This window comes from Meles meles, chromosome 2 (genome assembly GCF_922984935.1).
Source record: "Meles meles chromosome 2, mMelMel3.1 paternal haplotype, whole genome shotgun sequence".
In the NCBI taxonomy this organism is placed as follows: domain Eukaryota; kingdom Metazoa; phylum Chordata; class Mammalia; order Carnivora; family Mustelidae; genus Meles; species Meles meles.
Window position 1 is genome coordinate 145,287,299 of NC_060067.1, and position 12,624 is coordinate 145,299,922.

Below are 12,624 nucleotides of genomic sequence, written 5' to 3' on the forward strand. Positions count from 1 at the left end.
TCTCTGATTTGTGGCCACAGGGTCTTGAATGGATTTATGCCTCATGTACACACAGTCTACTTTAGTGAGGGATCCTCAAGTTATGACTTAGTTTAAGTTGATTTCCAACTGGCTAGTGGTAGAAGGAAATGTAAAGCCCTACTGATTAAGTGGAACTTAAATTATTTTTTTTTAAGGACAAAGACCTTGCCCTTAAAAATCAGTCAATGAGTCAATAAGAGCTAATCACACGAGAAAACAGTAGAAAAGGTAGAAGAACCAATTGAAGAAAAAGACAATAGCAAGAGACTCATTCAGATTCAGATATTAAAACAGTTATACCAGTGTGTTTAAAAGGAATAAATGAGAAGTTGAAGATATTTGTAGAGAATAAGAAGTTATAAAAAGTAACATAAATTTGGAATAGGAAGATCAGAAATTCTAGAAAAGAGATACACAATGACTGTATTGGCAGTGAACATATTTGGTAGCATGTTGGATGCAGCAGAAGAGATAGCTAGTGAACTGACAGAAATGTTAGAAGAAATTACCCAGAATTCAGTACAGAAAGACAAGTAGCAAAATACAGAAGGGAAGGCAAGAGTGATACCAGGAAAATATTGTGAAGAGATCTAATATACCTGTGTTCAGGGTCCAAGAAGGAGTGCATATCACCTCTTAGGAATATGGCAAAGGCAATAGCTAAAGGGATATAGTGGCAAAATCATTCCAGAACTGTTGGAAGACACCAATCCTCAGATTTAAGAAGCTTAATAAATCCTAAATTGGATATATAAAAGGAAATATACACTTTGAAACCATACCGAAGATAAAGGAAACCAAACAAAAAGAAACTGTTTTAAAAAGCCAGTCAGAAAGAAAAAAAGAGAAAAGGAAAAGAGAGAAACCAATTATTTCCACAGCAAGAGCAGTAAGATAACTATTACTCAACAATGACAATGAAAGCCTGAAGATAGTAGAATAATAACCTCGGTGTGCTTACAGTCATACCTGTAAATCTAAAAGTTTATAGGCATAGTAAATATCTTTCAAGAGGCTAAATGGAGGGGTGCCTGGGTGAATCAGTGAGTTAAGCATCTGCCTTCAGCTCAGGTCATTATCTTAGGGTTCTGGCATCGAATGTCATGATCTTGCAGTCCTGAGATGGAGTCCTGGTTCAGGACCCCTGCTCAGTGGAGAGTCTGCTTCTCCCACTCTCTCTGTGCACTCTCTCTCTCTCAAATAAATAAAATCTTTTAAAAAAAGAGGTTCAGTAAGGATATAATTAAATAAACAAAAACAGTGTTTATGACCAACTGAATCTCTTGGAGGAAATACTAAAGATGTGTGTAAGGATAAGAAAAATGGTCTGAAAAGGGAAAACTGAAATTCAAGGGAAAAATATAGATATAGATTTATTTATTTATTTATTTTAAGATTTTGTTTTATTTGTTTGAGAGAGAGCGAGCTCGTGAGAGAGAACGTAAGTGGAGGAGGGTAAAGGCAGAAGGAGAAGCAGGCTCCCTGCTAAGCAAGGCCACGACATGAGACTAGATCCCAGGACCCTGGGATCATGACCTAAACTAAAGGCAGATGCTTAACTGACTGAGCCACCCAGGTGCTGGGAAAATACAGATTTAAAAAGTCATAAATATCTATAGGAAAATAAGCTTATGATGTGCAATAGCAATAATAATGTATAGTAGATCTAGAACATATAATTAAAATATTAGTGATTATATTCTATAATCTTTAAATTAACATAAAAGTTAAAGCCTTCTAGCAAATTTTGTTTAAGAAAAGGATAAAGCTTTTGTTAAGTATGCATTTTTAATATCTAGAATATCATTTTCAAAAGTGTATAATGTTTAAACTGGTGGAGGGTTAAAAATAGTGTAATAATAAGTACTTAGCACAAATGAGGGAAGAAGAGGGAAAAAAGGAATGTGACAAAATAGGAAACAAAAATTAGGTGGAGACAAAAAAATTTTGCTCATTGAAAATAAATGAAAAGAGATACTCCAGTTAAAAGTCAAAGTATTTTATTAAAGATTTTATTTATTTACTTATTTTGACAGAGAGGAGAGAGAGAGAGAGCACCTACAAGCAGGAGAAGGGACAAAGGCAGAGGGAGAAGCAGGGTCTCTGCTGAGCAAGGATCCTGATGTAGGGCTCCATCTAGGGCCCTGGGATCATGACCTGAGCTGAAGGCAGATGCTTAACTGACTGAGTCACTCAGGTGTCCCAACAGTCAAAGAATTTGAGTGTAGGAAAAAAGGTCAACTCTGTTTTATATATGAGATACACTTAAAACAGAACATAGGAAGTTGAAGTAAAAGGCTTGTCAGCTTTTTTTGATCTGTGTTGGTATAGTATCTATATATTTCAAGCCTTTTACCAATGTTAAGAATATAAAAGGTGAGGGACACCTGGGTCGCTCAGTTGGTTAAGCATCTGACTCTTGATTTTGGCTTAGGTCATGATCTTAGGGTCTTGGTATTGAGCCCACCATTGGGCTCCTGTACTCAGTGAGGAGTTTGCCTGAGATTCTCTTTCTCCCTCTCCTGCTGTCCCTCCCCAATGCCCTTTTTCTTTAAAATAAATTAAATCTTAAAAAAAAATAAAAAGTAATATTGCTATAGATATCATAGATGTAGAAGAGAGGGAAGATGTTATGACAGGAATATTGAGAATGTAGACACAATAAAAAAGTAGGGAAAATATAGGAAAAACATAAACCACCCTAACTGACTCAGTAAGAGTATGAAACCTAGACTTTGAAAATCATTAAAGAAAGTAGGGAGGCCTGGGTGACTTAGTAGGTAATATATCCGACTCTTGATTTCCAGTCAGGTCATGATCTCGGGGTTGTGAGATCGAGACCCCCCTTCACCTGCCTTGGGCTCCACACTCAGCACAGAGTGTGCTTGAGGTTCTCTCTTTCTGCTCCTGACCAGCCTCATGATGTCTCTCTAAATAAATAGATAAAATATTTTTTAAAAAAGTAATTCTTTGTGAAAAATCTTTCTACAAAAAGAAAAAGCCAGGGCAGATAGCTTCACTGGCAATCTCTATCAAGCATTCAAAGAATAAAAAACTCTAATTTCGTATTTCAGAAGATGTTAGAAGTTTATATTTCAAAAATGTAAAGGGTTTACTTTAGTCTAGGTCCAATCAGGAGACATGGAGTACACAGCGATTTCAACAAGGGACATTTGATATAAATAGTTATTAAGCTATGATAAAAGAGATGTAAGGGAATTGTACAGTATATCCTAAGGCTGAGGGAGATCATCTTGGGATGGAAATCCTTTGAAGGTGCCTCTTGACCCTATACTGGAGAAGATGTAGTTGCTGCCTGCTGGAAGGCAGAGAAGTTCACTGTGTACCTGGGTCAGAGATGGTCAAGCAGAAGCAGCCTGGGTTGCATGTAAGCCTCATGCAGGGTCAGGCACACAGGCACACGGGTGTGCATGGGCAGTGGGTGTGCTCCTATGTGGGTGGGAGATCTGGAAAGCCTGGTGTCCACATTAGGAGAGGATAGATGAGCAGAGGGCGTCAGGGTGCCAGTGCTGGTAGAAGGCCTGGAGTGAGATCTTCCTTTTGCATGGACTGTGGAAAGTGACCACCAGGCCAGACTGGGCAGTGAGTTTGCCATTGGATCTATACCTCACATGTGTATCTGACCTACTAAAGAGGTAGCAGTGGATATGAGTGGAAATAAAAAGGACTTTTCAATACATTTTACTAGAAAAATTAATTATCCTCATGGAAAAAGGCAAAATTGAACAATTAACTCACACCGTCTTACGTTACTAAAGGGGAAGGAACATCAGAAGCATTTCGACTTACTAGAAATCTCATCATCATTCATAAGGACATTGGGAAAAATTTATTAAGCTGAATTCTCATGTTCAGTTTTCTTCATGAGTTGTATTTCAATAAAAAGTTAAGAAATGTGAGTTTTTTTCTTGGGAAGTATAGAGAACTATTCCAGGATGTTGGAGTAGGAAAGGATTTCTTAAATACTATACTGAGTCTCCAAACAATGAAAAAACTGGTAATTTTCATTTCAGTAATAACCTGAAAGTGGGGACAATTAAAATGTCACCACCAGTACAATGATGAATAAGTTATGCTAAATGCATCCAAAGGAAAAGTATACAACAAGGAATTAGACAACGTATGTCTACAGTAGCATGTAGTAGATGAGTTTTCTAAATATAATGCTAAGCACTAAAAGCAAAACAGGAAAGCATTTTGGTAGATAAAGTTCAAATAAAAAGGTAGAGTTAAGTTTTACAGCTTAATACCATTAGCAAATTTATTTTAAAAAGACAAAGGAACATTTAGAAGAAAATTCAGGAAAGGAATTAATTCTTGGGGGAGGAAAGACACTTTGAGAAGGAAGGGTTCTGAAGTGGTGGCATATATCTTTTTTCTGGTACCAAGTGATCCACTGTTTGTTAAAAACTGTACACGTTAACAATTTCTGTGCTTTTCTCTATGTATGTTACATTTTAAAATAGTATATTTTTAAAAGAAAAAATTCACTACATAAAGCTATCCTGTGTACCTATTCTATTAGAGAGCCTTGGGAGTGGGAAGTCTTAGAGTGATCAGCTGGCTCAGTTCGCTCTGGATTTCCCAGGATTTGTGACTCTCAGTGCTAAATTAGAGGCAGTCTTGTGCAAACTGAGTTGGCGTGTTACTGAGTTGTGCTTCTAGAATATTTTACTACCAGAGAGGCCATTAAATATGAAGGATAAGTCCTGAACATTTCATCAATTATTGTAAAATTATGCTAGGAAATATAAATGTAGGAAGGCAGAGTAAACCCAGGGTTTAAAATAGGTATCTAAAGTTAATAATCCGGGGTGCCTGGGTGGCTCAGTGGGTTAAAGCCTCTGCCTTCGGCTCAGGTCATGATCCCAGGGTTCTGGGATTGAGCCCCGCATCGGGCTCTCTGCTCCGCAGGGAGCCTGCTTCCTCCTCTCTCTCTGCCTGTCTCTCTGCCTACTTGTTAGCCCTGTCAAATAAATAAATAAAATCTTAAAAAAATAAAGTTAATAATCCATTGGAGAGATTTATTTGGAGTTTCTAGTTACAGCATCAAGGAAAAGGTCACATTGTTTTTTATGTTAAGACTTTTTTATTTAAAATAATTTAAACTTACAAATAGCTGAAAATGGTATGCATAGTTCCCCTACCCTTCACCCAGGTTTCTCTAATGGTAGCATCTTACATAAGCAATGTTAAATGAGCTAAACCAGGGAATTAACATGAATACGATATTATTTTTTAATTATTTTTTTAAAATTAACATGTAATGTATTATTAACTCCAGGGGTACAGTTCTGTGAATCATCAGGCTTACACACTTCCCAGCACTCACCATAGCATATACCCTCCCCAATGTCTATAACCCAACCACCTGCTTCCTAACCTCCTCCCCCTGGCAACCCTCAGTTTGTTTTGTGAGATTAAGAGTCTCTTTTGTCTCCCTCCCTATCCTATCTTGTTTCATTTTTAAAAGGTCACATTGTTAAACCATCAGTTAGGTTTCTTTTTTTTTTTTTTAATTATTTGAGAGAGACGGGGGGGGGGGGGTTGAGGGGAGGGGCAGAGGGGGAAGTAGAGGGAAAGGGAGAGAGAATCTCAAGCAGATTCTGCACTGAGCACAGAGCCTGACATGGAGTTTGATCGTCTGACCCTGACATCATGATCTGAGCAGAAACCAACAGTCCAAAGCTTACCTGACTGAGCCCCTCACGTCCTGCCCCCCATTGCCAACAGTTGTTTCTTACGGAGCTCCTGACCACCAGTCTTGTCCTGCCTGCTCAGCCTCTCTGGATGTCATGCGCAACTTATGGATTTTGGCTAAGTTCTCTTACACCCTCTAGTATGGCTAAATAGTTGTACTAAGTCTCAAATACACTGTATCTTGGGATATGAATGCCTTTTGAATACTCTGGGAATGTAGGACTCAGAGCCCTAATTTGTCATTTTTATTGTTCTCCTCCTTTGTGAGACAGAAACTCTTCACCTCCTGCTAGAGCTACTCATCATCCTTTAGTATTGAGTGCAAGTGTCCCATCATCACCTGTGAAGTTATCTCTGGGCTCCTCAGGTGGAATTGCTTTGTCTCTGACTGAGCCTCCACAACGTACATCTAGTAAACACTTACTGCAAGGTGGTAGTGAGTTGTCTTTATTTAGTTTTCCCTATTAGAATTTGTGTTTCTAAAAGCCTATGTCTTGTTCATCTTGTACTCTCAACACTTAACACATGCAGGCACATAGTAAGCATTCAGTGTTTAGTTGCACCTAGTAAATATGAAATAAATACCTGCTGGGATTGTAGACAATAAAACTAGGTATTGGACTGAAATACTAGGTGTAACAATGTATTTAGCTCTGAGGAAAACCACACTAATTATTATTCCCAAGGTTTATTAAGTATTGCTTGCTTGAGTGAGTGTAATGGTGGTAAATAACACTTCTGATTAGAAAAGGAAGTATAAGAAAGAGAAGTTAAAAAAGAAGTAAGCACTGATCTGTAGGCTACTCTTACTGAATGTATGTTTTAGAACATAAACCTCTCTGTGGTAGATACTATGTTGTGTGTGAATTCTGGTAGGTAGCACAGTTATTACTCCTAATTAAGAAAAATAACTGATGTGGTTTTTCTCTCTAATACATATGGCCAAGGCTGATACAAATTTTATGGACCAGTAGACCTATTTGTGTCCCTAAATATACTTTGTCTCTATCCCAACTCTGAGGAGAACTATTCATTACTATGTCCTAACTCATAAGGAAACCAAAGTCAGTCATTTTTCAAATTGAATACCCTGGAATAATATCCTAGTGTTCTAAAATATACTTTAAACCAATGAGAATCTCTGTTGTATTTGGATGATTGAGCTTTGAAGGAGCTCCAAATTTTCCTGTGCAGTCCATGAGATGGGTTTATAGTTTAGATAGATGAAGGCAATAACTGTTGAAATCACAGAATACCCCTTCTTTGCTAAAGGGGGAAAATAATAGTTTTGTCATTCCTGACTGCTTTGCAAAAGGTAAAATATTTCATTGCTTTTAAGTTGGAATTAATTTATAGCAACTATTCAAAGAATCTATTCAATTACACACCAATGAGTATGAAAATGGATTTTCTATTTTATGACCCTTCATTTTTATCAGTTTGTGCTAAGCTATGTCCATTGGGAAATACAGTATATATAAGAGATGTTTCTTCTAAGCATTTCATACATATGAATCTTTTAAACATGAGGTAGTGAAACTATGACGGCAAACTATAATTCTGTTGCTTAAAAACAAATAAAAGCCAAGGTGGCTTTGACTTAAAGGTTTATTGGGGTTTAGCAGTTCTTCAAAGTGTCATTTATTAATTGTCATATTAATTACTTGTACCATCAGTCCTATAAAGCAAACCTCTGTGAGAGCATTTCCTGAAGGTAGTTTTTGTTCATTTGCTTGCTTTTTAATTTTCTCTTTCTTTCTCCTCACTGTTTGGAGTATTTCTTCTTGAATATACACAGTGAGAATTTAACTTTGTCCTTGATAGCCAAAATTTTAATATTGGTTAATTGGTTTTAAAATTGGTTATTTATAGTGATTTTTGAATCATTTTTTAGACTACAAAAAGCAGGATCTTATTCCTTAATTTGACTATTTTTTTGATCGATTTTCCAACCAGATTTATAATTTCTTTTTTACAATAAGGTAGTTTCTATGGCAAAAGTTCTAAAAATTAGATTTAATAATTCATGACCATGTGAGCTAGAGTAAATTTTGTAAGCTAATCTGACTTTAAAAATGGAAGGCTAATGCAAGAAAATGAGTATAATTCAATGTTATGAAGTCTTCTTTTCCTGGGTTTCTAATTTTTGTTTAAATTCCTCTGTGGGAATATCTCCCACAGGAATCTCCCATTTGTAAAATTGGGAAAACACGTAGACTTTTAAAAAGAATTCTTATGTTTTTCATGATCTTAATTGTCCCCTAATAATTTTCTTTTAATTGTATGTGAATGGAAGTGGTTTTCCACAATTAATCTGCACAGCATGAATTTTTAAAATGGTATTTACATTTTTCAATTTTTAGTGTTTCTGAAGTAATACATAATTAAAAATAGATAGGATTATGTGCGATTCTAATACCACAGGTCTTTAAAAACAATTTTCATTAGAATTAATAAATGAAGTAGAGAAAAATAATAAGTAAAATGGTTAAATAAAATTATGTTCATTCACTCACTACTCTTTAATTTTCTATTAAATTTTTCTATTAATTTTTCTATTGTTTTGTCAGAGTTAGGTTTTTAATTATCAACGGAAATGAGAACAAATATTTTCTGAAGGATACATCAAAGATGTCTAGTTGCTAAAAATCTTTTAATGTACTTTTGGCATCATTAAAATTGCCTTTGTATTAAAAGATTAGGCCTCAAAATGGAAAAAAAAATTGGATAAAAAGAATAATTTATTTAGGAAAAGTGGGGATCTCAACTAAGCACATAGCATTTAAGGGAGATGATAGAGTTAGAAAATATGGTTAGAATTTAAGGAATAGAAGAGAAAAATGGTTAAACAAGAATTTCAAGCAAGATCAGGAATAACAGTAAAAGAAGAGAAAACCAATGTTTTGTCTTATTTATAATGGGGAAGAACATTACTCTTTTATCTACTAATCATGGTAAATACAAGAATCAGACAAGACTATGTAGAAGTATAAACTGTGAAGTGCTCAACTTTGATTACTACTTTTAGAATAGAATTTTAATAACTTGAATTGTATAATATTGCAGAAATACTGAAGTTAAAAAAAGTCTTCCATGCCAATTTAAAATACATACAAGAGTGCTAATTCTCCTTAACAGAAAACTACCTCGATGTAATACTTTAAAAATGATATTTAAAATGTGGTGCATTTGCTAGCAAAATAACAAAAACTTATTTCCAGAAAAACTACTCAGCCACTTAGATTTTAAAATGGTTAGTTTTGTGGCTGATTTATTCTGAAGATGAATTTTAAATTAGAAAGTACTTTCAAAGCATTTGGGAGGAGCTTTTAACCTTTTAGGATTATAACACATTTGATTTGGTACCATAATATGAGTAATATAAATTGTTTATGTGAAGATGCTAATAGAAGGCATATAGAATTATTTAATTTACCTTTATTTTTTATTGAAATATAACTTACATTTAGTGAAATGCTCATATCTTGAAGATACCATTCATTAAGTTTTAAGGAATAGATAGCAAGACACAGCATTTCTATCACTCCACAAAGTTTCTGTCAGACTGTTCCTAATCAGTCTACTCCTACTCTACTCTCTGCCTCTAAAGTAAGCACTGACCTGATTTCTCTTGTCATAGTTTAATTTTTGGCAATTTGGGAATTTCATATAAATCGAATCATATAGCATGTATGTTTTCTTGTCTGACATTTTTTGTTTAGCATGTTTTTGAAATGAATCCATGTTGTTGCATGTATCAGTTCATTCTTTTTTTTAGAGGGGGTAGGGGCAGAAGGAGAAGGGAGAGAAAATCTTCAGCAGGCTCCTTGCCCAGCATGGAGCCTGTAGCTGGGCTGGATCTCACAGCCCTGAGATCATGACCTGAGCTGAAATCAAGAATTGGCACTTAATGGACTGAGCCACCCAGGTGTCACCTCCCACCCTTTTTTTTTTCCCCTTAGATAAGTTTAGGAGAGAGAGAGAAAATAGTTCATTCTTTTTATTGCTATTGTTTGATAATACCACAGTGTAGCTATCCATTCTCCTGTTTATGGACATCTGAATTGTTTCCAGTTTTTAGCTATTATGAATAAAGCTTCTAGTAACATTTGGTGCAAGTATTCGTGTGGGCCTGTGTTTTCATTTTTCTTGGATTAATATCTGGATGCAGAATTGCTGGGTTACAGAATAGATGTGTGTTTAACTATTTAAGAAGGAAAATGGGTTTTACAAAGTGGTGATAACCATTTTACATTCTCATCAGTTGTGTATTAGTGTTCTGGTTGCCCCCCATTTGTTGTCATTCTTTTTCATTTAAGCCCTTTCAGTAGGGGTAGCTCTTTGAGGTTTCAATTTGCATTCCTCTGCCTGCTGACTAATGATGGATGCTAAGCACTTTCTCACAGGCGTATTTTTCATTTGTATATCTTTTATAATGTGTCTGTGTCTTTTGCCCATTTTTAAAATAGAGTGATCTGTTTTTTTGTTACTGAGTTGTAAGAGTATATATTCTGGAATTAGGTCCTTGTCATGTGTTGTGAATATTTACTCATAGTGTATAACTTGCCTTTTTTTTTTTCTTTTTGCTTTTTCTTATGAGTAGGTTTTATTTTTGATGAAGTCCAATTTTTCATTTTCTCTTTGTGACTTGTGCTTTGTGTCTTTAAAAAAATCATTGCTAGTCCCAATGTTGTGGAGCTCGTCTATACTTTTTACTTGGTGGTTTTGTTGTTTTACGTTTTATGTTTCAACCTATCATCCATTTCAAAATTAATTTTTGTATATGGCTCAAGGTAGTACCATTTGTTGAAGATATTTTTCTTTTTACATTGAATTGCTTTAGTACCTTTGTCAAAAATCTCTGTATTTTTATTTCTCTATTTTAGGTCTCTACTCTATTTCATTAGTCTATTTATATATTTTTTGCCAATACCACATAATCTTATTCCTGTAACTTTATAGTAAGTCTTGAAAATATGTGGTATACATCCTTCAATTTTGTTTATTTTCAAGACTGTTTTAACTATTCTTGTTCCTTTGCTTTTCCAAATAAACTTTTCTAATACTTTTTTTTTTTAAGATTTTATTTATTTATTTGACAGAGAGAGAGATCACAAGTAGGCAGAGAGGCAGGCAGAGAGAGAGGAGGAAGCAGGCTCCCCGCGGAGCAGAGAGCCCGATGCGGGGCTCGATCCCAGGACCCCGAGATCATGACCCAAGCCGAAGGCAGTGGCGGCTTAATCCACTGAGCCACCCAGGCGCCCCCTCCAAATAAACTTTTCTAAAGTTATCTTGTTAATTTCCAGAAAAAGTGATTATAATTGGCTTTGTTTTGAAGCTATACATCACTTGAGGGATATAAAACAACAATCTTAATGCTAAGTCTTCAATCCATCAGCATAATATCTCTCTTCATTTGTGTAAGTCTTTACTCTCAGCAATATTTTATATTTGTAAAATATATTTTTTATATTTATGTAAGGTTTTACATGTAATTTGTTGAATTTATTCTTAACTGATTTTTGTAATTTTATACTATATGGAATACAACTGATTTATATTGATTTTGTACACTGCAACATTGCTAAATTCACTTATTAGTTCTACTGGTTTTCTTTTCAATTCTCTAGAATTTTCTACATGCACAGTGATGTCATTATGAATAAACATAGCTTTACTTTTTTCTTTCCAAATTGTATGACTTATCACTGTCTTGTTTTATTGCACTAGTTAGAAATTCTAGCACAATGTTAAATAGAAGCAGTGATTACAGGCATCCTGTCTTGTTTCAAATCTTAGGCAGATGGCATCAATATCTCACTATCATGTATGACATTAGCTATATTTCTTTGTAGGTTCCCTTTATCAGGGTTAGGAAATTTCCCTTTTTCTTAAATTGTGGTAAAAATTTTTTTAAATCATAAATGTGTGTTGAATTTTATAAAATGTTTTTGTATGTATACTTTAATGATTATTGATTTTTCTCTCAGTGTTTTACTGTAGTGAATGAATTATACTAATAATTTTCATATATAAAACCAACTTTATATTCTTGGGCTACACTTAATTGATCGTGATATATTATGCTTTTCGAATATTGATGGATTTGATTTGCTAATATTTTATTAAGGTTTTTTGCATCTATATATCTCAAGAACATTGGTCTATTTTTATTTCTTATAAAATCTTTGTCTTGTTTTGCTATCAGGATTTTAATGGCTTCATAAACTTAACTGACTTTCCTGGCTTTCCTCCTGCTACAGCCAGCCACGTGTTGTCCTCATGCAGTGTCTCTTTTGGAGACAGGCTTCTCTAGTTTCTTCTGCTCCACCTGTAAACTACGGCTAGACCCACACACATGTGTCAGAGGGGTGGTCTCTCTCAGATCTCTTGCCTTACCATCAGACTCACTGGGAGCTTTTAGAAAAGAGTTGAAGTGTGGATGTAGATGCCCCATTTGGGCTTCTAAGTATTTTATACTAGTAATTGAGTGTACATTTGACCTTTAAAGGTTTATAAAAAAAATTTCAGCTATTTTTTTCTTGTATGCTTCTGTGATGGTCATCTCTTCTTCTCATGGCCTATCCAGGGTGAATTGTATTCTGTCTTTTCTTGGAAGAGCTTGGCAACCTGTTCATTAGGTTGCCTTGTGACCTCAGCCCTTCTAGTGGTTCAAAATTATTGTTTTATAGACTATCTGTCTTGTTCTCATTGCTGGAGTGGAAAAGATTTTTTTTTTTTTTTGGTTTGGTTCTCTATATGTAAAGTGGACTCTACATATCTTTTAATATTTGAAATGATAATCCCTAATATCATATCTAAAAGCCCACATAATAGGTTTGATTTTTCTACCTCTCATCCTTTGACTCTGGGTTCAACTTC

The 12,624-nt window shown here is 34.9% G+C and overlaps 1 protein-coding gene across 1 annotated transcript in view; it reads left to right on the forward strand.

The window, feature by feature from the left end:
* Positions 1 to 438: 438 nt before the first annotated feature.
* The window catches only part of IQCM (IQ motif containing M), a 306,849-nt gene continuing 294,663 nt past the window's right edge, over positions 439 to 12,624 (forward strand). Inside the window, exon 1 of the mRNA XM_045997420.1 lies at positions 439 to 540. Coding sequence (XP_045853376.1) covers positions 439 to 540 — 102 coding nt within the window. The remainder of the gene's footprint in view (positions 541 to 12,624) is intronic.